Genomic DNA, 25,260 nt, shown 5'->3' on the forward strand with positions numbered 1-25,260 from the left:
CCGCGCCGCTTTCCCCGCCCCTTTTCCCTTATACGGCAACACCTTGACCCCGCCCCTCTCCCCCTATTGGCCCGCGCCGGCCCCGCCTCCTCCCGCCGCGCTCCCGCCGGCGCGCGGCCCCGCTCGGGCCCCGCGCGGTGCAGTGTGGGAGGAAGCGGCGGCGCGCGGCCCCGCTCCATCATGGCGGCTCCGTGAGGCGCCCCCCGCCCGGCCGCCCCCCGGCCCCCCCGGCCCTCGACCCCCGCCCGGCCCCGGGGGGCGCCGCCCCCATGGACAGGAACTACCCGGCCGCCGGGTTCGGGGACCCGCTCAGCGCCGGGCCCGGCTGGAGCTACGAGCGCTCGGCCAAGGCCAGGTGAGCCCCGGGGGGAGCGGGAGGGGGGCGGGAGGAAGGGGGCGCGCAGTGGGGAGGGGAGGGGGATGGGGTGAGGGGGGTTGGGGGGTGCAGGGTCCCGTTACAGCGGGGTTTGGGATGTGCTGAGATTTGGGGTGCTGAGGGATGTGGGGTGAAGGGGTCCCGTTATTCTGGGATTTGGGGTGCGGGAGGTTTGGGATGCTGTGATCCCGTTACACCGGGATTTGGGGTGCAGGGTCCCGTTACAGCGGGGTTTGGGATGTGCTGAGATTTGGGGTGCTGAGGGATGTGGGGTGAAGGGGTCCCGTTATTCTGGGATTTGGGGTGCGGGAGGTTTGGGGTGCTGCGATCCCATTACACCGGGATTTGGGGTGAGGGGCTCCCGTTACTCTGGGATGTGGGATTTGGGGTGCGGGAGGTTTGGGATGCTGGGATCCCGTTACACCGGGATTTGGGGTACGCTGTGATTTGGGGTGAGGGGTTCTTGTTACATCAGGATTTTGGGGTGAGGGGGTCCCGTTACTCTGGGCTTTGGGATGTGATGGAATTTGGGGTGCTGAGAGATTTGGGGTGAGGTGTGTCCCATTACACCGGGATTGGGGATGTGCTGAGATTTGGGGTGAGGTGTGTCCCATTACACCGGGATTGGGGATGTGCTGAGATTTAGGGTGCAGGGTCCCGTTCCTCTGGGATTTGGGGTCAGGGAGTCCCAATACAGCAGGATTTGGGGTGAGGGGGCTTTGAGGTATGGGGGTCCCGTTATTCTGGGATTTGGGGTGCGGGAGGTTTGGGATGCTGGGATCCTGTTACACCGGGGTTTGGGGTACGCTGGGATTTGGGGTGAGGGGTTCTTGTTACATCAGGATTTTGGGGTGAGGGGCTCCCGTTACTCTGGGATGTGGGATTTGGGGTGCGGGAGGTTTGGGATGCTGCGATCCCGTTACACCGGGATTTGGGGTACGCTGTGATTTGGGGTGAGGGGTTCTTGTAACATCAGGATTTTGGGGTGAGGGGGTCCCGATACTCTGGGCTTTGGGATGTGATGGAATTTGGGGTGCTGAGAGATTTGGGGTGAGGTGTGTCCCATTACACCGGGATTGGGGATGTGCTGAGATTTGGGGTGCAGGGTCCCGTTACTCTGGGGTTTGGGGTGCAGGGAGTCCCAATACAGCGGGATTTGGGGTGAGGGGGGTTTGAGGTATGGGGGTCCCGTTATTCTGGGATTTGGGGTGCAGGAGGTTTGGGATGCTGTGATCCCGTTACACCGGGATTTGGGGTGAGGGGGTCTTGTTACATCAGGATTTGGGGGTGTTGGGATTTGGGGTGCAGGGTCCCGTTACAGCGGGATTTGGGATGTGCTGAGATTTGGGGTGCTGAGGGATTTGGGGTGAAGGGGTCCCGTTATTCTGGGATTTGGGGTGCGGGAGGTTTGGGGTGCTGCGATCCCATTACACCGGGATTTGGGGTGAGGGGCTCCCGTTACTCTGGGATGTGGGATTTGGGGTGCGGGAGGTTTGGGGTGCTGCGATCCCGTTACACCTGAATTTGGGGTGAGGGGGTCTTGTTACATCAGGATTTGGGGGTGTTGGGATTTGGGGTGCAGGGTCCCGTTACTCTGGGCTTTGGGGACAGGGAGTCCCAATACAGCGGGATTTGGGGTGAGGGGGGTTTGAGGTAAGGGGGTTCCGTTACAGCGGGATTTGGGGTGCGGGAGGTTTGGGGTGCTGCGATCCCGTTACACCGGGGTTTGGGGTACGCTGGGATTTGGGGTGAGGGGGTCTTGTTACATCAGGATTTTGGGGTGAGGGGGTCCCGTTACTCTGGGCTTTGGGATGTGATGGAATTTGGGGTGCTGAGAGATTTGGGGTGACGGGGGTCCCGTTACACCGGGATTGGGGATGTGCTGAGATTTGGGGTGCAGGGTCCCGTTCCTCTGGGATTTGGGGTGCAGGGAGTCCCAATACAGCGGGATTTGGGGTGAGGGGGCTTTGAGGTGAGGGGGTCCCGTTATTCTGGGATTTGGGGTGCGGGAGGTTTGGACTGCTGGGATCCCGTTACACCGGAATTTGGGGTGCAGTGTCCCGTTACAGCGGGGTTTGGGGTACGCTGGGATTTGGGGTGAGGGGTTCTTGTTACATCAGGATTTTGGGGTGCAGGGTCCCGTTCCTCTGGGCTTTGGGGTGCAGGGAGTCCCAATACAGCAGGATTTGGGGTGAGGGGGTTTGAGGTATGGGGGTCCCGTTATTCTGGGATTTGGGGTGCGGGAGGTTTGGGATGCTGTGATCCCGTTACACCGGGATTTGGGGTGAGGGGGTCTTGTTACATCAGGATTTGGGGGTGTTGGGATTTAGGGTGCAGGATCCCGTTCCTCTGGGCTCTGGGGGCAGGGAGTCCCAATACAGCGGGATTTGGGGTGTGCTGGGATTTGGGGTTCTGCAATTCCATTACTCTGGGATTTTGGGGTGCAGGAGGCTTGGGGTGCTGTGATCCTGTTACACTGGGATTTGGGGTGCAGGATCCCATTCCTGTGGGATTTGGGGTGCAGGAGGTTCAGGATGCTGTGACCACATTACAGCAGGATTTGGGGTGCAGGAGGTTTGGGATGCTGTGTTCCTGTTATGCTGGGATTTGGGGTGCAGGAGGTTTGGGATGCTGTGACCCTGTTACAGCGGAATTTGGGGTGCAGGAGGTTCGGGATGCTGTGATCCCATTACAGCATGGGATCTGGATCCCATTACAGCATGGGGTGTGCTGGAGGAATTTGGGGTGAGGGGGTCCCGTTACACCGGGATTTGGGGTGAGGGGATCCTATTCCCCTGAGATTTGGGGTGACGGGGTCCCATTGCTCCAGGATGTGCTGGGATTTGGGGTGCAGAAGGATTTGGGATGCTGGGATCCCGTTACACCAGGATTTGGGGTGAGGGGATCCCATTGCTCTGGGATGTGGGATTTGGGGTGCAGAAGGATTTGGGATGCTGTGATCCCGTTACACCGGGATTTGGGGTGACGGGGATTTGGGGTGCAGGGTCCCATTGCAGCGGGATTTGGGGTGAGAGGGGGTTTGGGGTCCCGTTCCTTCAGGATTTGGGGTGCTGGGATTCCCTTACACCGGGATTTGGGATGTGCTGGAGAAATTTGGGGTGAGGGGCCCTGTTATACTAGGATTTGGGGTGCTGAAGGATTTGGGGTGAGGGGGTCCCGTTCCTCTGGGATTTGGGGCGCTGAGGGATTTGGGGTGTCCCAGCAGTGTTGGGGTCCTGCAATCCCGTTACACCGAGATTTGGGGTGTGCTGGGATTTGGGGTGAGGGGTTCTTGTTACATCAGGATTTTGGGGTGCAGGGTCCCGTTACTCTGGGATTTGGGAGCAGGGAGTCCCAATACAGCGGGATTTGGGGTGAGGGGGCTTTGAGATATGGGGGTCCCGTTACAGCGGGATTTGGGGTGAGGGGGTCTTGTTACATCAGGATTTGGGGTGGTGAAGGATTTGGGGTGAGGGGGTCCCGTTCCTCTGGGATTTGGGGCGCTGAGGGATTTGGGGTGTCCCAGCAGTGTTGGGGTCCTGCAATCCCGTTACACCGAGATTTGGGGTGTGCTGGGATTTGGGGTGGGGGTCCCATTGCACCAGGATTTAGGGGGTGCTGGGATTTGGGGTGGGGGTCCCATTGCACCAGGATTTAGGGGGTGCTGGGATTTGGGGTGGGGGTCCCATTGCACCAGGATTTAGGGGGTGCTGGGATTTGGGGTGGGGGTCCCATTGCACCAGGATTTAGGGGGTGCTGGGATTTGGGGTGGGGGTCCCATTGCCCCAGGATTTAGGGGGTGCTGGGATTTGGGGTGGGGGTCCCATTGCACCAGGATTTAGGGGGTGCTGGGATTTGGGGTGGGGGTCCCATTGCACCAGGATTTAGGGGGTGCTGGGATTTGGGGTGCAGGAGGTTTGGCATGCTGTGATCCCCTTACACCGGGATTTGGGGTGCTCTGGGATTTGGGGTGTCCCAACAGTTATCAAGGTCCTGCAATCCCATTACACTGGGATTTGGGGTGAGGGGGGGGTCCCCTTACACCGGGATTTGGGGTGCAGGAAGATTGGGATGCTGTGATCCCGTTACTCCAGGATTTGGGGTGGGGGGTCCCGTTACACCAGGATTTGAGGTGCTCCAGGATTTGGGGTGTCCCAGCAGTGTTGGGGTCCTGCAGTTCTGTTACCCTGGGATTTGGGGTGTGCTGGGATCCCGTTACTCTGGGATTTGGGGTGCTCTGGGATTTGGGGTGCTGGGGGTCCTGTTGTATCAAGTTTGGGGGTGCAGTGGGATTTGGGGTGCTCCAGGACTGGGGTGCTCCGGGATTTGGGATGCTGGGATCTCATTGTAGCAGGATTTGGGGTGCTCCAGGACTGGGGTGCTGGGATCCCGCTCCAGGATTTGGGGTGCTCCAGGATTTGGGGTGCTCCAGGATTTGGGGTGATGGGATCCTGCTGTAGCAGGATTGGGGTGCTCCAGGATTTGGGGTGCTCCAGGACTGGGGTGCTCCAGGATTTGGGGGGCTGGGATCCTGCTCCAGGATTTGGGGTGCTCCAGGATTTGGGGTGCTCCAGGACTGGGGTGCTCCAGGATTTGGGGGGCTGGGATCCTGCTCCAGGATTTGGGGTGCTCCAGGATTTGGGGTGCTCCAGGATTTGGGGTGCTCCAGGATTTGGGGTGCTGGGATCTCATTGTAGCAGGATTTGGGGTGCTCCAGGATTGGGGTGCTCTGGAATTGGGGTGCTCCAGGACTGGGGTGCTCCAGGATTGGGGTGCTCCGGGATTTGGGTGCTGGGATCCCGCTGTACCGGGTTCTGGGGTGCAGCAGGACTCGGGGTGCTCTGGGACTTGGGGTGTCACACCTGTGTGTGTGTCAGTGTCACACCTGTGTGTGCCTGTGTCACACGTGTCACCTATGTCACACCTGTGTGGGTGTGTCACACCTGTGTGTCAGTGTCACACGCATGTGTCAGTGCCTGTGTCACACCTGTGTGTGTCTGCCACACCTTTGTAGAGTTGTGTCACACCTGTGTGTGCCTGTGTCACACGTGTGTCAGTATCACACCTGTGTAGGTGTGTCACACCCGTGTGTGTGTCTGTCACACCTGTGTGTGCCTGTGTCACACGTGTCACCTGTGTCACACCTGTGTGGGTGTGTCACACCTGTGTGGCCCTGTGTCACACGTGTCACCTGTGTCACACCTGTGTGTCAGTGTCACACCTGTGTGTGCCTGTGTCACACCCGTGTGTCAGTGTCACACCTGTGTGGGTGTGTCACACCCGTGTGTCAGTGTCACACCTGTGTGTGCCTGTGTCACACCCGTGTGTCAGTGTCACACCTGTGTAGGTGTGTCACACCCATGTGTCAGTGCCTCTGCCACACCTTTGTAGGGCTGTGTCACACCTGTGTGTGCCTGTCTGCCACACGTGTGTGGGTGTCTTACCTGTACACAGGTCACACACCTGTGTCACACCCGTGGGGCTCACACCTGTGTCACACCTGTGTCACACACCTGTCACACCTGTGTCACACCTGTACACAGGTCACACACCTGTGTCACACCCATGGGGCTCACACCTGTGTCACACCTGCGTCACACCTGTGTCACACCTGTGTCACAGCTGTGTCACACACCTGTCACACCTGTGTCACACCTGTACACAGGTCACACATCAGTGTCACACCTGTCACAGTGTTGTGGGGTGGTGGCAGTCACACCTGTCTGTCTGTCTGTCCGTCCCAGCCTGGTGTACAAGGGGGGGGGCTGTGATGGGTCAGGAGGTTGTTTTGGCACAGGGGAGGTGACAATCCGTGTGGCACACCTGTCTGTCTGTCTGTCTGTCTGTCTGTCCCAGCCTGGTGTACAGGGGATGGGGGGGATGTGACAATGCCGCAATGTGACAATCTCCTGTCTGTCTGTCTGTCCCAGCCTGGTGTTCGGGGGATGGGGGGGATGTGACAATGCCATGATGTGACAATCTCCTGTCTGTCTGTCTGTCTGTCCGTCCCAGCCTGGTGTACAGGAGATGGGGGGGATGCGACAATGCCGCGAGGTGACAATCTCCTGTCTGTCTGTCTGTCTGTCCGTCTCAGCCTGGTTTATGGGGGATATTTTGGCACAGGGGATGTGACAATGCCGCAATGTGACAATCTCCTGTCTGTCTGTCTGTCCGTCCCAGCCTGGTGTATGGGGGATATTCTGGCACAGGGGATGTGACAATGCCGCAATGTGACAATCTCCTGTCTGTCTGTCTGTCTGTCCGTCCCAGCCTGGTGTACGGGGGATGATGTGACAATGCCGCAATGTGACAATCTCCTGTCTGTCTGTCTGTCTGTCCCAGCCTGGTGTATGGGGGATATTTTGGTATGGGGGATGTGACAATGCCATGATGTGACAATCTCCTGTCTGTCTGTCTGTCTGTCCGTCCCAGCCTGGTGTACGGGGGATATTTTGGTACGGGGGATGATGTGACAATGCCGCAATGTGACAATCTCCTGTCTGTCTGTCTGTCTGTCCGTCCCAGCCTGGTGTACAGGGGATGGGGGGGATGTGACAATGCCGCAATGTGACAATCTCCTGTCTGTCTGTCTGTCTGTCCGTCCCAGCCTGGTGTACGGGGGATGTTTTGGTACGGGGGATGATGTGACAATGCCGCAATGTGACAATCTCCTGTCTGTCTGTCTGTCTGTCTGTCCCAGCCTGGTGTACGGGGGCTCGCGGGGGTCCCACCCCGACCCCGACCTGCTGCACCGGCAGCCGTACGGAGCGCCCCACCCGCTGCAGGGCTATGCGGCCAACCACCACCCGCCAGGTACGGCCCCTGCGGCACCCGTGGCACCCATTGGCACCCATTGTCACCTGTGTGTCACCCATTGTCACTTGTGTGTCACCCATTGTCACCTGTGTGTCACCCATCGGTACCCATTGTCACCTGTGTGTCATCCATTGTCACCCATTGTCACCTGTGTGTCACCCATTATCACCTGTGTGTCACCCATTGTCACCCTTTGTCACCTGGGTGGCACCCATTGTCACCCATTGTCACCCACTGTCACCTGGGTGGCACCCGTTGTCACCTGTGTGTCACCCATTGTCACCTGTGTGTTATCCATTGTCACCCTTTGTCACCTGTGTGTCACCCATTGTCACCCACTGGCACCCATTGGCACCCACAGTCACCCATTGGCACCCATTGTCACCTGAGTGTCACCCATTGTCACCTGCTGTCACCTGGGTGGCACCCATTGTCATTCCATTGTCACCCATTGACACCCTTTGTCACCTGGGTGGCACCCACAGTCACCCATTGGCACCCATTGTCACCTGAGTGTCACCCATTGTCACCCACTGTCACCTGGGTGGCACCCGTAATCACCCATTGTCACCTGTGTGTCACCTGCTGGCACCAATTGTCACCCATTGTCACCTGTGTGTCACCTATTGTCACTCTTTGTCACCTCTGTCAGCTTCTGTCACCCACTGTCACCTCTGTCACCTGCTGTCACCCACTGTCAGCTTCTGTCACCTCTGTCACCTCTGTCACCTGCTGTCACCGATTGTCACCTTTGTCACCCACTGTTATCTTCTGTCACCTACTGTCACCTTTTATCTCCTACTCCCACCCACCGTCACCTTCCGTCACTTCTGTCACCTATTGTCACCTTTTGTCTCTTTCTGTCACCTCTGGTACACTCGGTCACCTACTGCCACCTCCTGTCACTTCCTGCCACCTTTTGTCTCCTGCTGTCACCCACTGCCATCCCCCTTCACCCTCTGCCATTTCTGTCACCTCTGTCACCTACTGCCTTCACCTTTTGTTATGTTCTGTCACTTTCTGTCACCGTTACCTCTAACACCTCCTGCCACCTTTTGTCACCTTGTGCCACCCTTTGTCACCTCCTGTCACCCCCCATCACCCATGGACACCCTGTGTCACCCTGACCACGTAGCACCGCCACGCCAGGTCCCTGTGTCACCTTGTCACCTTGACACTCCAACTCGGTGTCACCCTGGGACGTTGTCCCCTCACGTTTCCCGCCATTTTTCTCTTCACGTTTCCCGCCCTTTTCTCCCCTCACGTTTCCCGCCCTTTTCCCCCTCACATTTCCACCCTTTTCTCCCCTTTTTTTTATAACTTTTCTTCCTCTCATTTCCCATCCTTTTCCCTCAAATTTATATCCCTTTTTGCCTTCCATTTCTGGCCTTTTTTCCCTCTCGTTTCCCTCCCTTTCCTCCCCTTGCATTTCCTACTCATTTCTCCCTCACATTTCTCAGTCTTTGCCTCTCACATTCCTACTATTTTTCCCCTAATATTTCCTACCAATTTTTCCCTTTGTCTTTGTTGTTTCATTTCCCACTCAATTTCCCCTCACGTTTCCCGCCCTTTTCCCCCCTCATCCTTTCCCGCCATTTTTTCCCTCATATTTCCCCCCTTTTTTCCCCTCACATTTTCCATCTTTTCTCCTCTTTTTTTTATAACTTTTCTTCCTCTCATTTCCCATCTTTTTCTCTCAAATTTACTTCCCTATTTGCCTTCCATTTTTCACCTTTTTCCCCTCACATTTCCCACCCTTTCTCCCCTCACGTTTCCCTCCCTTTCCTCCCCTTACGTTTCCCACTCATTTTTCCCTTACATTTCTCAGTCTTTGCCTCTCACATTTCTCACTATTTTTCCCCTAATATTTCCTACCAATTTTTCCCTTTTCCTTTGTCTTTGTTGTTTCATTTCCCACTCAATTTCCCCTCACGTTTCCCGCCCTTTTTCCCCCTCACCTTTCCCGCCATTTTTTCCCTCAGATTTCCCCCCTTTTTCCCCTCAGATTTTCCATCTTTTCTCCTCTTGTTTCATAACTTTTCTTCCTCTCATTTCCCATCTTTTTCTCTCAAATTTACTTCTCTTTTTGCCTTCCATTTTTCACCCTTTTCCCTTCACATTTCCCGCCCTTTTCCCCCTCACGTTTCCCTCCCTTTCCTCCCTTCACGTTTCCCACTCATTTTTCCCTCACATTTCTCTGTCTGTGCTTCTCACATTTTTCACTCTTTTCCCCCTAACTTCTCCCACCAGTTTTTCCCTGTTTCATTTCCTTTTGCTTTGTTGTCTCATTTTCCTCCCATTTTCCCCGCACATTTCCCGCTCTTTTCTCCCCTCACATTTCCTGCCCTTTTTCCCCCCACATTTCCCACATTTTTTTCCCTCACATTTCCCACCTTTTCTGCCCTTGTTTTATACCTTTTCTTTCTCTCATTTCCCATCCTTTTCGCTCAAGTTTATTGTCCTTTTTTGCCTTCCATTTTTCACCTTTTTCCCCTCACGTTTCCCGCTCTTTTCTCCCCTCACATTTCCTGCCCTTTTCCCCCCCATATTTCCCACATTTTTTCCCTCACATTTCCCACCTTTTCTCCTCTTGTTTTATAACTTTTCTTCCTCTCATTTCCCATCCTTTTCCCTCAAATTTACTTCCGTTTTTGCCTCCCATTTTTCACCTTTTTCCCTTCACATTTCCCGCCCTTTTCCCCCTCACGTTTCCCTCCTTTTCCTCCCCTCACGTTTCCCACTCGTTTTTCCCTCACAATTCTCACTCTTTGCCTCTCACATTTCTCAGTTTTTTCCCCCTAGCATTTCCCACCAATTTTTCCCTTTTCATTTCCTTTTGCTTTGTTGTCTCATTTCCCTCCCTTTTTCTCCCCTCACGTTTCCCGCCCTTTTCCCTCTCACATTTCCCACTCACTTTCCTCTCACATTTCTCACACTTCTTCCCCTCATGTTTCCCACTCTTTTTCCCCCTCACATTTTCCACGTTTTTTACCCTCACATTTCTCACCAATTCTTCCCTCAGGCTCTTTTTTCCCCCTCACATTTTTCCCCTCAGGTTTCTGGCTCCTTCAATTTTTGCATTTCCCACCATTTTTTCCCCTCAAGTTTTACGCCTTTCTTTTTCTCACATTTTTTCACACTTTTCCTCCTAACGTTTTCCACCAATTTTTACCTTTTCATTTCTTTTTGCTTTGTTGTCTCATTTCCCACCCATTTTCCCCTCACGTTTCCCACTCTTTGCCCCTCATGTTCCTCACTTTTTCTCCCCTCATGTTTCCCTTTTCTCCTCACATTTCCCCCTTTTTCCCCTCACATTTCCCCCATTTTCCCTCACATTTCCCACTTTTTCCCTCACATTTCTCTCATTTTTCCCCTCACGTTTCCCCCATTTTCCCCTCACATTTCCCCCTTTTTCCTCACATTTCTCCCTTTTTCCTCTCACATTTCCCACCTTTTTCCCCTCACATTTCTCTTGTTTTTCCCTCACATTTCCCCCTTTTTCCCCTCACATTTCCCACTTTTTCCCTCACATTTCCCACCTCCCTTTTCCCCCCTCACATTTCCCCCTTTTCCCCTCATATTTCTCAAATATTCCCCTCACATTTCCCCTCACATTTATCCCTTTTTCCCCTCACATTTCCCACCTCACTTTTCCCCCTCACATTTCTCCCCTTTTCCCCTCATATTTCCCACCTTTTCCCCCTCACATTTATCTCGTTTTTCCCCTCACATTTCCTGCCCTTTTCTCTCCTCACATTTCCCCCTTTTCTCTCCTCACATTTCCCCCTTTTTTCTCACATTTCCCCCTTTTTCCCCTCACATTTCCCTCATTTTCCCCTCACATTTCCCACCTCACTTTTCCCCCTCACATTTCCCCCTTTTCCCCTCATATTTCTCAAATTTTCCCCTCACATTTCCCCTCATATTTCTCAAATTTTCCCCTCATATTTCCCACCTTTTTCCCCTCACATTTCTCTCGTTTTTCCCCTCACATTTCCCGCCTTTTCCCCTCACATTTCCTGCCCTTTTCTCCCCTCACATTTCCTGCTTTTTTCCCCTTACATTTCCCCCTTTTCCCTCACATTTCCCCCTTTTTCCCCTCACATTTCCCCCATTTTCCCCTCACATTTCCCACTTTTTCCCTCACATTTCTTTCATTTTTCCCCTCACATTTCCCGCCCTTTTCTCCCCTCACATTTCTCTCTTTTTCCTCACATTTCCCCCTTTTTCCCCTCACATTTCCCCCATTTTCCCCTCACATTTCCCACTTTTTCCCTCATATTTCCCACCTCACTTTTCCCCTCACATTTCCCGCCCTTTTCTCCCCTCACGTTTCCTGCTTTTTTCCCCTTACATTTCCCCCTTTTTCCTCACATTTCTCCTTTTCCCCTCACATTTCCCATCTCACTATTCCCCCTCACATTTCTCCCCTTTTCCCCTCATATTTCCCACCTTTTTCCCCTCACATTTATCTCGTTTTTCCCCTCACGTTTCCCGCCCTTTTCTCCCCTCCCATTTCCTGCTTATTTCCCCTCACATTTCCCACTTTTTCCCTCACATTTCCCCCTTTTTCCCCTCACATTTCCCCCTTTTCCCCTCATATTTCCCACCTTTTCCCCCTCACATTTCTCTCGTTTCTCCCCTCACATTTCCTGCTTTTTCCCCCTCACATTTCCCGCCCTTTTCTGCCCTCACATTTCCTGCTTTTTTCCCCTCACATTTCCAGCCCTTTTCTCCCCTCACATTTCCCCATTTTCCCTCACATTTCCCCCTTTTTCCTCACATTTCCCCCATTTTCCCCTCACATTTCCCTCTTTTTTCTCACATTTCCCCCTTTTCCCCTCACATTTTGCCCTTTGTCCCCGAGCTGTCCCCAAGGTGTCCCCATGTCCCCCCCAGGTCTCTCGGGGCTCTTTGAGACGGGGCTGCACCACACGGGGTCACCCCAAACTGTCCCCAAGGTGTCAGCAAGCTGTCCCCAAGGTGTCCCCATGTCTCTAGGGCTGTCAGGGCTCTATCCCAGGGTGTCCCCACAGTGTCCCCAAGCTGTCCCCATGTCCCCAAGCTGTCCCCAAGCTGTCCCCAGGTCTCTCGGGGCTCTATCCCAGGGTGTCCCCACAGTGTCCCAAGGTGTCCCCAAGCTGTCCCCAAGCTGTCCCCAGGTCTCTCGGGGCTCTATCCCAGGGTATCCCCAGGGTGTCCCCAAGCTGTCCCCATGTCCCCAGGGCTGTCGGGGCTCTATCCCAGGGTGTCCCCATGGTGTCCCCACAATGTCCCACGGTGTCCCCAAGCTGTCCCCATGTCCCTTAGGGCTCTATCCCAGGGTGTCCCCAGGGTGTCCCCATAGTGTCCCATGGTGTCCCCAAGCTGTCCCCATGTCCCCAGGTCTCTCAGGGGTCTATCCGAGGGTGTCCCCAGGGTGTCCCCACAGTGTCCCCAGGGTGTCCCCAAGCTGTCCCCATGTCCCCAGGTCTCTCAGGGCTCTATCCGAGGGTGTCCCCAGGGTATCCCCACAGTGTCCCATGGTGTCCCCAAGCTGTCCCCATGTCCCCAGGTCTCTCAGGGCTCTATCCGAGGGTGTCCCCAGGGTGTCCCCACAGTGTCCCCAGGGTGTCCCCAAGCTGTCCCCATGTCCCCAGGTCTCTCGGGGCTCTATCCCAGGGTGTCCCCACAATGTCTCATGGTGTCCCCAGTCTGTCCCCATGTCCCCAGGGCTGTCGAGGCTCTATCCCAGGGTGTCCCAAGGTGTCCCCAAGCTGTCCCCATGGTGTCCCCAAGCTGTCCCATGGTGTCCCCAAGGTGTCCCCAAGCTGTCCCCAGGTCTCTCGGGGCTCTATCCCATGGTGTCCCCACAGTGTCCCATGGTGTCCCCAAGCTGTCCCCATGTCCCCAGGGCTGTCAGGGCTCTGTCTCAGGGTGTCCCCAAGGTGTCCCCAGGGTGTCCCCACAGTGTCCCATGGTGTCCCCAAGGTGTCCCCATGTCCCCCCCAGGTCTCTCGGGGCTCTATCCCATGGTGTCCCCAATCTGTCCCCATGTCCCCAGGGCTGTCGGGGCTCTATCCCAGGGTGTCCCCATGGTGTCCCCACAATGTCCCATGGTGTCCCCACAGTGTCCCACAGTGTCCCCAAGCTGTCCCCATGTCCCCAGGTCTCTCGGGGCTCTATCCCAGGGTATCCCCAGGGTGTCCCCAAGCTGTCCCCATGTCCCCAGGGCTGTCGGGGCTCTATCCCAGGGTGTCCCCATGGTGTCCCCACAATGTCCCACGGTGTCCCCAAGCTGTCCCCATGTCCCCAGGTCTCTCAGGGCTCTATCCGAGGGTGTCCCCAGGGTATCCCCACAGTGTCCCATGGTGTCCCCAAGCTGTCCCCATGTCCCCAGGTCTCTCAGGGCTCTATCCGAGGGTGTCCCCAGGGTATCCCCACAGTGTCCCCAGGGTGTCCCCAAGCTGTCCCCATGTCCCCAGGTCTCTCGGGGTCTATCCCAGGGTGTCCCCACAATGTCTCATGGTGTCCCCAGTCTGTCCCCATGTCCCCAGGGCTGTCGAGGCTCTATCCCAGGGTGTCCCCAAGCTGTCCCAAGCTGTCCCCATGGTGTCCCCAAGCTGTCCCAAGGTGTCCCCAAGGTGTCCCCAAGCTGTCCCCAGGTCTCTCGGGGCTCTATCCCATGGTGTCCCCACAGTGTCCCATGGTGTCCCCAAGCTGTCCCCATGTCCCCAGGTCTCTCGGGGCTCTATCCCAGGGTATCCCCAGGGTGTCCTCACAGTGTCCCATGGTGTCCCCAAGCTGTCCCCATGTCCCCAAGCTGTCCCCATGTCCCCCCCAGGTCTCTCGGGGCTCTATCCCAGGGTATCCCCAGGGTGTCCCCAAGCTGTCCCCATGTCCCCAAGGTGTCCCCATGTCCCCAGGGCTGTCGGAGCTTTATCCCAGGGTGTCCCCACAGTGTCCCCAAGCTGTCCCCATGTCCCCAAGCTGTCTCCATGTCCCCAGGTCTCTCGGGGCTCTATCCCAGGGTGTCCCCAAGCTGTCCCCATGTCCCCAAGCTGTCCCCATGTCCCCAGGTCTGTCGGGGCTCTATCTCAGGGTGTTCCCAAGGTGTCCCCAGGGTGTCCCCACAGTGTCCCCATGTCCCCAAGCTGTCCCCATGTCCCCAGGGCTGTCGGGGCTCTATCCCAGGGTGTCCCCAGGGTGTCCCCACAGTGTCCCCATGTCCCCAAGCTGTCCCCATGTCCCCAGGGCTGTCGGGGCTCTATCTCAGGGTGTCCCCAGGGTGTCCCCAAGCTGTCCCCATGTCCCCAGATCTCGGGGCTCTTTGAGAGGGGGTTGCACCATGCAGGGTCACCCCAAACTGTCCCCAGGGTGTCCCCAAGGTATCCCCAAGGTGTCCCCGAGGTGTCCCCATGTCCCCAGGTCTCTCGGGGCTCTATCTCAGGGTGTCCCCGCAGTGTCCCCAGGGTGTCCCCATGTCCCCAAGGTGTCCCCATGTCCCCAGGGCTCTCAGGGCTCTACCCCCAGCTGTCCCCAAGCTGTCCCCAGGGTGTCCCCATAGTGTCCCATGGTGTCCCCAAGCTGTCCCCATGTCCCCAGGTCTGTCGGGGCTCTATCTCAGGGTGTCCCTAAGCTGTCCCCAGGGTGTCCCCACAGTGTCCCATGGTGTCCCCAAGCTGTCCCCATGTCCCCAGGGCTGTCAGGGCTCTGTCTCAGGGTGTCCCTAAGGTGTCCCCAGGGTGTCCCCAAGCTGTCCCCATGTCCCCAATCTGTCCCCATGTCCCCAGGTCTCTCGGGGCTCTTTGAGACGGGGCTGCACCACGCGGGGGGCGCCGCCCCCGACGCCTCCGTCATGAACCTGATCTCAGCGCTGGAGTCGCGGGGACCCCAGCCCGGACCCTCGGCCTCGTCCCTGCTCTCCCAGTTCCGCACGCCCTCCTGGCAGACCGGTGGGTCTGGGGGCTTCGTTTGGGGGGTTTTATTGGGGTGGGTCCCAGTTCCGCACGCCCTCCTGGCAGACCGGTGGGTCTGGGGGCTTCGTTTTGAGGGGGGTCCCAGTTCGATGCCCTCCTGGGGGAGTTTCGGTTGGTTTTTTTTGGGGAGGGGTCTCAGTTCCACACACCCTCCTGGCAGACTGGTGGGTCTGGGGGCTTCGTTTGGGGGGTTTTATTGGGGTGGGTGGTCCCAGTTCTGCACCCCTCCTGGCAGACCGGTGGGTCTGGGGGCTTCGTTTTGAGAGGGAGGTCCCAGTTTAATGCCCTTCTGGGGGAGTTTGGGTTGGTTTTTTTTGGGGGGGGGTCCCAGTTCTGCACCCTCTCCTGGGGGTTTTGGGGAGGGGTCTCAGTTCCGCACACCCTCCTGGCAGACTGGTGGGTCTGGGGGCTTCTGTTGGGGGGTTTTATTGGGGTGGGGGGTCCCAGTTCTGCACGCCCTCCTGGCAGACCGGTGGGTCTGGGGGCTTCATTTTGAGGGGGGGGTCCCAGTTCTGCACCCTCTCCTGGGGGTTTTGGGGAGGGGTCTCAGTTCCGCACACCCTCCTGGCAGACCGGTGGGTCTGGGGGCTTCGTTTGGGGGGTTTTATTGGGGTGGGGGGTCCCAGTTCTGCACGCCCTCCTGGCGGACTGGTGGGTCTGGGGGCTTCGTTTGGAGGGGGGGTCCCAGTTCGATGCCCTTCTGGGGGAGTTTGGGTTGGTTTTTTTTGGGAGGGGGTCCCAGTTCTGCACCCTCTCCTGGGGGTTTTGGGGAGGGGTCTCAGTTCTGCATGCCCTCCTTGCGAACTGGTGGGTCTGGGGGCTTTTTTTTGGGGAGGGGGTCTTTATGTTGCTTTGGTTTTAGGGGAGGGATTTTATTTTATTTTATTTTATTTTATTTTATTTTATTTTATTTTATTTTATTTTATTTTATTTTATTTTATACTGGGGGGGTTTCTTCTGCACTTGGGAGTCACCATTTGCCCCGGGGGGGGTCCCCATTTACCCCAAATGGGGTCCGCACATGTCCCAGGGTGCCCCCCACCCACCCAAATGGTGCCCCCCACCCACCCAAATGGGGTCCCAGGGTGCCCCCACTCCCCCTGGGGGTGTCCCCCCTACCCAAATGGGGTCCCCACATGTACCTGGGTGCCCCCCACCCACACAAATGGGGTCCCCCCCTCCCCAGATTGTGTCCCCACATGTCCCAGGGTGCCCCCCACCCACCCAAATGGGGTCTCCATGTGTATGTGGGTGCCCCCAACCCTCCCAAATGCGGTCTCCCCCTACCCAAATAGAGTCCCCACATGTCCCAGGGTATCCCCCACCCACCCAAATGGGGTCTCCATGTGTACGTGGGTGCCCCCCACCCTCCCAAATTGGGTCCCCACCTGTCCCAGGGTGCCCCCCACCCACACAAATGGGGTCCCAGGGTGCCCGCACTCCCCCTGGGGGTGTCCCCCCTACCCAAATGGGGTCCCCACATGTACCTGGGTGCCCCCCACCCACACAAATGGGGTCTCCATGTGTACATGGGTGTCCCCCCACCCACCCAAATGGGGTCCCCCCATACCCAAATTGGGTCCCCACCTGTCCCAGGGTGCCCCCCACCCACCCAAATTGGGTCCCAGGGTGCCCCCACTCCCCCTGGGGGTGTCCCCCCTACCCAAATGGGGTCTCCACGTGTATGTGGGTGTCCCCCCACCCACACAAATGGGGTCCCCCCATACCCAAATGGGTTCTCCACATGTCCCAGGGTGTTCCCCCCTCCCCAAATGGGGTCCTCACATGTACCTGGGTGTTCCCCCCCTCCCCAAATGGGGTCCCAGGGTGCCCCCACTCACCCTGTGGGTGTCCCCCCCTACCCAAATAGAGTCCTCACATGTCCCAGGATGCCCCCCACCCACCCAAATGGGGTCCCCCCATACCCAAATGGGTTCTCCACATGTCCCAGGGTGTTCTCCCCTCCCCAAATGGGGTCCCCAGTTGTACCTGGGTGCCCCCACTCCCCCTGGGGGTGTCCCCCCCTACCCAAATGGGGTCCCCAGTTGTACCTGGGTGTTCCCCACCCACCCAAATGGGGTCCCCCCCTCCCCAGATTGTGTCCCAATTTGTCCCAGGGTCCCCCCACTCACCCCGGGGTCTCTCCCCTTCCCCAAATTGGGTCCCCACATGTCCCAGGGTGCCCCCCCACCCACCCAAATGGGGTCCCCCCCATACCCAAATGGGTTCTCCACATGTCCCAGGGTGCGCCCCACCCACCCAAATGGGGTCCCAGGGTGCCCCCACTCCCCCTGGGGGTGTCCCCCCATACCCAAATGGGGTCCCCACATGTACCTGGGTGCCCCCCACCCACCCAAATGGGGTCCCAGGGTGCCCCCACTCCCCCTGGGGGTGTCCCCCCTACCCAAATGGGGTCTCCACGTGTATGTGGGTGTCCCCCCACCCACACAAATGGGGTCCCCCCATACCCAAATGGGTTCTCCACATGTCCCAGGGTGTTCCCCCCCCCCCAAATGGGGTCCCCAGTTGTCCCAGGGTGCCCCCACTCCCCCTGGGGATGTCCTCCCCCTCCCCAAATGGGGTCTCCCCCTCCCCAAATTGTGTCCCCACTCCCCCTGGGGCTGTCACCCCCTCCCCAAATGGGGTCTCCCCCTCCCCAAATTGTGTCCCCACTCCCCCTGGGGCTGTCTCCCCCTCCCCAAACAGGATCCCCCCTATATCCCACGGTCCCCCCAACCCTTTCCCCCCTGTCCCCCCTGTCTCAGCCCACTCCTCTCTGCCCTCCCCAGCCATGCACACTCCAGCTCCGGCCGAACTCTTCATCTCGGGCGCCCTGCCGGCTCGGGCACCTTCCCGTCCTCGTCGGCGCTGGGTCCCTACCAGCACCCGGCGTCGTTCGGCGGCCGCAGCTTCCCGGTGGGGTCCCCGCTGAGCCTGCCCGAGGCCGCCTTCAGCCCCGGCTCCAACGGGCTGCTGTCCCCGCACGATCCGCTGCTGCACATCAAGCCCACGCAGCCCGCCGTGCCCTCCTCGCTGGGCTTCGACCGCCTGGGCTCGGCCGTGCTGGGCTCGGCGCTGCCGGCGCAGACCCCTCCGTACCGGCCGGCTCCCAGTTCGTCCCAGTTCAACCTGCTGGCCGCGGACCGAGCAGGCCGCCGCAGCTCTACAACGCGCCCGTGTTCGGCGGCGCCAACGCGGCGGGCGGCGCGAGCGCGGCCATATCGCGACAGGACAGCGTCATCAAGCACTACCAGCGGGCCGGGCGCGGCTCAGCCGCAGCTGCCGCCGGCGCCGGGGCTGCAGCACTACCTGAGCTGCGGCGGCTCGTACCAGCAGGTGCCGGCCCACCGCGCCCCGCTGTCGTGCAGCCCGCTGGGCGAGCAGTCCCCGGCCAGCTCCGAGGGCTCCCAGCAGCCGCCCAAAGCCGCGCCGGCGGCGCCGCGCCCCGAGCCGGGGTACCGGCCCATCATCCAGTCCCCGGGCTACTCCGGCGGCGCCAGCGCCGCGGGCAACGGCGGCACGGCCGGCGGCAACGGCGGCAAGTCCAAGAGTTACTCGGCGTCGCGGCAGCCGCCGCGCTCCACCAACACGCCCAAGTGCCAGAGCAGCTACACGCCCAGCACGCCCAAGCCCAGCTCGGTGATCGCCAGCCAGTCTCCGGCCTACTCACCGGGCCAGCCGCCGCAGAGCCTGCTGGCCATGGGGGCGGCCCCCGGCTACAGCGGCCCCCGGCGCGCCGCAGAGCCTGGCGGGGACAGCGCAGCCCTCGGGCGGCTTTGGCGCGGGGCCAGGCCGGGGACATGGCGGGCAAAGCGGGCGGCGGCTACCAGGGCACGGGGCAGGGCGGGCAGCAGGGCGGGCTGCAGCCGTGCGTCAGCGCCGCGGGCACCTACTCGCCCGAGCAGCTGCAGGCGCTGCCCTACGGCGTGCAGCCCGAGGGGGCGCAGCCGGGGGGGCTACGGGCCGCCCGCCCCCTCGCAGGGCCTGCCCACGGCCAGCCCCTCGCTGAGCTACAGCACCACCGGGCACTCGCCCGCCATGCCCGGCCCGCCGCCGCTGCCCTACGCCGGCCTGGGCGGCTCCAGCCCCTCGCCCATCATCCGCCCGCTGCAGTCGCCGCCGGCGGCGCGGCCGCAGAGCGGGGCCTCGCCGGGGCAGTCGCAGAAATACCTGGGCTCCGTGCTCTCGCCGTCCTTCATGGCCCCGCAGGGTTACGGCGCCGCGCCGGGCGGGGGGCTCGACAGGCAGCAGCCCCCAGCCCCGCCGGGAGCGCCCCCCCAATTTCGGCAAAGGGGCCAAGGGCGAGGCGGAGCTGCTGGCGCGGAGCGCAGCGAGGACGAGGATTTCCTGATCCAGCACCTGCTGCAGGCGCCCAGCCCGCCCCGAGAGGGGCTGGGGGGCTGCGAGGAGCGCCCCAAAGCCTTGGGGGGCTACGGCGGCGCGCTGGGCAAGGAGGAGCGGGTACCAACTGCAGAGCGTGATCCGGCCCAACTCCAACCTGGAGGCGCCGCTGGAGCTGGCGCTGCTCAAGGAGAAGAAGAAACCGGAGAGGGGCAAAGAATTCCGGGGGGGCCAGCGGAGGAGGAGGAGGCGGCGGCGAGGTGGCGGCCTACGTCGGTGGTGCACTACGGGCACCAAGCGCCGCCCGCCATGGACTCGTACGAGATGAAGAAACCGCCCGAACACCTGGCCGGGGGCAAGGAGCTGGGCCAGCCGCCCCCTCCTCACTCGTACCTTGCCCAAAACCCCCGAGCACGGGCGGCTGGTGGGCGAGGGACCCCCGTTGGAGCCCCACAACCTCCTGCTGGACCCCTCGCCGGAGCTGGGGGCTCGCTGCTGCCCTCGGTGCTGACGCACACGCAGAGCCAGCTGCACCCGCGGCCCAAGGGCCGGGCGCCGCTCGACGTTCACCTGCTGGAGCAGCAGCGAATGCCGCCCCCTCCGCCGCCCCCTCCTCCGCCGCCCCCCGCGCCCCCCTCGGCGCCCCCGGCCCCTCCGGCCGCCCCCTCCCCGCAGCTGCTGCTCGAGGCCCACCTGCACCAGGTGCGCTCGCAAGGCCTGGACCCCCAAGCGCCGCCGCCGCTGCCCCCCGACTCCATGGAGGTGTTGCCCCCTCCCCAAGAGATCCAGGACTTCTTGGAGCCGCCCTTGGGTTTGGAGCCGCACTTGGGGCAGAGCGCGGGGGTCCAGGGACCCCCCGGGCACCTGCTGGACCCCGAAGGGGGGGTCCCGGCCGTGCCCCCCGAGGCCAAGGATCAGTTTGCCGAAGGCGGCAGCCCCGCCGGGGGCAAGGGGCGTTTCGTGCCCCTCACGTCCATCTGCTTCCCGGACGCGCTGCTGCAGGACGAGGACCGCGGCTTCTTCCCCGGCATGGAGGACATGTTCGGGCCCCCGCCCGAGGATTTCCCCAAGGCCAGCGAGGAGGAGGAGGAGGAAGGCAGCGCCAACGCGGCCCGCGCTGGAGGCGGCGCGGCCCGAGGGGATGAAGGCTCCCCCTCCGTACGACATGGGGCAGAGCTACCCCGCGTTCTGCCCGCAGGACGGGGCGACCCCCGGGGAGCCCCCTCAGCTGGGGCTGGAGCCCCCCAAACACGAGTTACCCTCCACGGTGAACGCGGAGCCGCTGGGTTTGATCCAGAGCACGGGCGACGGCGGCCCCAAACCGCCTCCTCCGCCGCTGAGCACGCCTCTGTTCTGCTCCTCCAAACCCAAGAAACTGCTCAAAACCTCCTCCTTCCACCTGCTCCGCAAGCGGGACCCCTTCCCGCCGCCCAAGAAGACCTACGCGCAGGAGTACGAGTTCGAGGACGACGAGGACAAGGCCGACGTGCCCGCCGACATCCGCCTCAACTCGCGGCGCCTCCCGGACCTGCTGCCCGACCTCATCTCCAGCTGCCGCCGCGCCCCGCTCACGCCCATGGGCGACATCGACTTCTGCCCGCACCCCGGCGCCCACCACGCCGCGGCTCCCAAGAAGCGAGGCCGCAAACCCACCAAGCCCAAGCGGGAAGGGCCGCCCAGGCCGCGGGGCAGGCCCAGGATCCGGCCCCTGGAGCCGCCCGGCTTCCCCGAGGGAGCCAAGAGGCCGCGGGGAAGGGGCCGGGGTCGGGGCAAGAAGGGAGGAGAGGACGGAGAGGGGATGGAGCCGCTGCGGCCGCTCAAGGTGAGGGGGTGGGGTGCGCTGGAAATGGCGCAAAAATGGGGTTTTGGGGAGGGGTTGGGGTGCTTGGAATGGTCCCCAAAGTTTGGGGTTTGGGGTGCTCGGAATGGTCCCAAAATTGGGGGGTTTGGGAGTGTTTGGAATGGGGTGAAAATGACATGAAATTGAGGTTTGGGGTGCTCAGGATGGTGCGAAAATGGAACAAAATTGGGGGGTTTGGGTGCTCCAAATGGCCCTAAAATGGCACAAAATTGGGGGTTTGGGATGCTTGGAATGGGCCTGAAATTACCCGAAATTGGGAGGTTGGGGTGCTCGGAATGGTCCTGAAAATGACCCAGAATTGGGGGTTTGGGGTGCTTGGAATGGGCCGAAAATGGCACGAAATTGGGGTTTTGGGGTGCTCGGAATGGTCCCAAAATTGGGGGGTTTGGGGTGTTTGGAATGGGCTGAAAATGACATGAAATTGGGGTTTGAGGTGCTCAGGATGGGGCGAAAATGGCACAAAAATGGGGGGTTTGGGTGCTCCAAATGGCCCTAAAATGACGCAAAATTGGAGGGTTTGGGGTGTTTGGAATGGGCCAAAAATGGCACAAAATTGGGGTTTTGGGATGCTTGGAATGGGTCTAAAATTACCCGAAATTGGGGTGTTGGGGTGCTCAGAATGGTCCTGAAAATGGCACAAAATTGGGGGTTTGGGGTGCTCAGGATGGGCCGAAAATGGCACGAAATTGGGGTTTTGGGGGGGTTTGGGGTGCTCGGAATGGTCCCCAAGTTTGGGGTTTTGGGGTGCTCGGAATGGTCACAAAATTGGGGGGTTTGGGGAAGTTGTTGAGGAGCTTCAAATGGTGCCAAAATTTGGGGGTTTGGGGGATTTGGGTTGCTCGGAATGGTCCCAAGGTTTGGGGTTTGGGGTGCTTGGAATGGTCCCAAAATTGGGGGTTTTGGGGTGTTTGGAATGGTCCCCAAGTTTGGGGTTTGGGGTGCTCAGGATGGGCCAAAAATGGCGCAAAATTGGGGTTTTGGGGTGCTCAAATGGCCCTAAAATGACCCAAAATTGGGGGGTTTGGGGTGCTCGGAATGGTCCCAAAATTGGGGGGTTTGGGGTGCTTGGAATGGGCCGAAAATGACACAAAATTGGGAGGTTGGGATGCTCGGAATGGGCCTAAAATTACCCGAAATTGGGGAGTTGGGGTGCTTGGAATGGTCCCAAAATACCCCAAAATTGGGTTTTTGGCGGGGGTTGAGGGTTTTGTTTTGCTCCAAATTGACCCAAAATTCCTCAGAATTGGGATTTAAGGGGTTTGCTCTTCTCGGAATGGTCCCAAAATGTCCCAAATTTGGGGTTTTGAGGGGTTTGGGGTGCTTGGAATGGCCTTAAAATGCCCCAAAATTGGGGTTTGGGGAGATTTGCGAGGGTTTGAGGAGTTTGGTGTGGCCGGAATGGTCCAAAATTCAGGATTTTGGGGGGGTTTGGTGTGGCCAGAATGGTCCAAAATTCAGGATTTTGGGGGGTGTTTTGGGGGGTTTGGTGTGCTCGGAATGGTCCAAAATTCAGGATTTTGGGGGGGTTTGGTGTGGCCGGAATGGTCCAAAATGCCCCAAAATTGGGTTTCCCCCCCATATCAAAGTGGGTGTGTCCATGGAGGGGTCAGTGTCTCCCAGTATAAACCAGTGACCCCCCCAGATCAAACTGGGGGTGTCCGTGGATGGATCAGTGTCTCCCAGTATAAACCAGTATAAACCAGTGACCCCCCCAGATCAAACTGGGGGTGTCTGATAAGGGGTCATAGATGGGTCAGGAAGTCCCAGTACAAACCAGTATAACCAGTATCCCCCATACTGGGGGTCTCTGGGGTAGATCAGGGCAGGATCAGAGTATCCCAGTACAAACCAGTATAACCAGTATCTCCCATTTCCCTCCCCACAGATCAAACTGGGAGTCTCTGGGGTAGATCAGAGATGGATCAATGTGTATCCCAGTACAAACCAGTATAACCAGTATCCCATTTCTCTCCCCACAGATCAAACTGGGGGTCTCTGGGGTAGGTCAGGGATTGATCAATGTGTCTCCCAGTACAAACCAGTGTAACCAGAATAACCAGTATCCCATTTCTGTCCCCACAGATCAAACTGGGGGTGCTGATAGTTGTATCAATGTGTCTCCCAGTACAAACCAGTATAACCAGTACAAACCAGTATAACCAGTATCCCCCATTTCCCTCCCCACAGACCAAACTGGGGGTCTCTGGGGTAGATCAGGGATTGATCAATGTGTCTCCCAGTATAACCAGTACAAACCAGTATAACCAGTACCCCATTTCTCTCCCCACAGACCAAACTGGGGGTGCTGATAGTTGTATCAATGTGTCTCCCAGTACAAACCAGTATAACCAGTATCCCATTTCTCTCTCCACAGATCAAACTGGGGGTCTGTGGGGTAGGTCAGGGACTGATCAATGTGTCTCCCAGTACAAACCAGTACAAACCAGTACAAACCAGTATAACCAGTACCCCATTTCCCTCTCCACAGATCAAACTGGGGGTGCTGATAGTTGTATCAATGCATCCCAGTATAACCAGTACAAACCAGTATAACCAGTATCCCCCATACTGGGAGTCTCTGGGGTAGATCAGGGATTGATCAATGCATCGCAGTACAAACCAGTATAACCAGTATAACCAGTATCCCATTTCTCTCCCCACAGATCAAATTGGGGGTCTCTGGGGTAGATCAGGGATTGATCAATGCATCCCAGTACAAACCAGTATAACCAGTACCCCATTTCTCTCCCCACAGATCAAACTGGGGTTGGTAATGGCTGTATCAATGTGTCTCCCAGTACAAACCAGTATAACCAGTACCCCATTTCTCTCCCCACAGATCAAACTGGGGGTCTCTGGGGTAGATCAGGGACTGATCAATGTGTCTCCCAGTACAAACCAGTATAACCAGTATCTCCCATTTCTCTCCCCACAGATCAAACTCGCCGTCTCCAAACCCGAGCCCGCCCCTCCCCCTGCCCCTCCCCCCGGCCCCGCCGCCCCTCCCCCCCCCATTCCCGGGGGTCCCCGAGCCCCCCGCCCCTCCCGCGGCGCAGGAGCCCCCCCAGAGCCGCCCGAAGGCGGCGCCGCGGCCGCGCGAGGCCGAGGAGAAGGCGCCGGAGCTGAAGTCGGGCTCCTTCATGGCCTCCTTCCTGGACTTCCTCAAGGCCGGCAAGCGCCCGCAGCCGCTGCCCCCCAGCCCCTCCAAGCCCCCCAAGGCCGGCGCCCCCCAGAGCTTCCCCCTGGGGGGGTCCCTGGAGGCGGGCGAGGCCGGCGAGGGGCTGGTGATGGGCGGCTGCCCCTCGCCCTGCAAGCGCCTGGACGAGGAGCTCAAGAGGAACCTGGAGACGCTGCCGTCCTTCTCCAGCGACGAGGAGGACTCGGTCAGCAAGAACCAGGACCTGCAGAAGAGCATCAGCTCGGCCATCTCGGCGCTGGACGAGCCCCCGGAGCGCAGGGAGCCGCCCGAGGCACCAGGTGAGAGCGCTATGGACCTGCCAGGACCTGCCAGGGGTTCATATGGAGCTTCCAGGATCTGTAGAGAGTATCCAGGGGTTCATAGAGACCTTCCAGTAGTTCATATGTACCTGCCAGGACCTGCCAGGGGTTCATATGGAGCTTCCAGGATCTGTAGAGAGTATCCAGGGGTTCATAGAGACCTTCCAGTAGTTCATATATACCTGCCAGGACCTGTCAGGGGTTCATAGATACCTTCCAGGACCTGCCAGGGGTTCATATGCACCTGTCGGGACCCATAGAGACCTTCCAGTAGTTCGTATGTGCCTGCCAGGACCTGTCAGGGGTTTATAGAGACCTTCCAGGACCTTCCAGGAGTTTATATGCACCTGCCAGGACCCATAGAGAGCATCCAGGGGTTCATATGTACCTGCCAGAACCTGAGGGAGGGT

At 59.1% G+C, this 25,260-nt stretch overlaps 1 protein-coding gene across 1 annotated transcript in view; it reads left to right on the forward strand.

Moving 5' to 3' along the window:
* Window positions 1-98: 98 nt before the first annotated feature.
* Window positions 99-25,260, forward strand: part of PRR12 (proline rich 12) — a 49,859-nt gene continuing 24,697 nt past the window's right edge. The window contains 12 exon segments of the mRNA XM_074531639.1: window positions 99-355; window positions 7,077-7,189; window positions 14,965-15,126; window positions 17,940-17,987; window positions 17,990-18,303; window positions 18,306-18,407; window positions 18,409-19,611; window positions 19,613-19,714; window positions 19,717-20,598; window positions 20,630-21,313; window positions 24,288-24,431; window positions 24,433-24,829. Coding sequence (XP_074387740.1) covers window positions 270-355; window positions 7,077-7,189; window positions 14,965-15,126; window positions 17,940-17,987; window positions 17,990-18,303; window positions 18,306-18,407; window positions 18,409-19,611; window positions 19,613-19,714; window positions 19,717-20,598; window positions 20,630-21,313; window positions 24,288-24,431; window positions 24,433-24,829 — 4,237 coding nt within the window. The 5' untranslated portion in view covers window positions 99-269.

Source organism: Zonotrichia albicollis, chromosome 38 (genome assembly GCF_047830755.1).
Source record: "Zonotrichia albicollis isolate bZonAlb1 chromosome 38, bZonAlb1.hap1, whole genome shotgun sequence".
Classification (NCBI taxonomy): domain Eukaryota; kingdom Metazoa; phylum Chordata; class Aves; order Passeriformes; family Passerellidae; genus Zonotrichia; species Zonotrichia albicollis.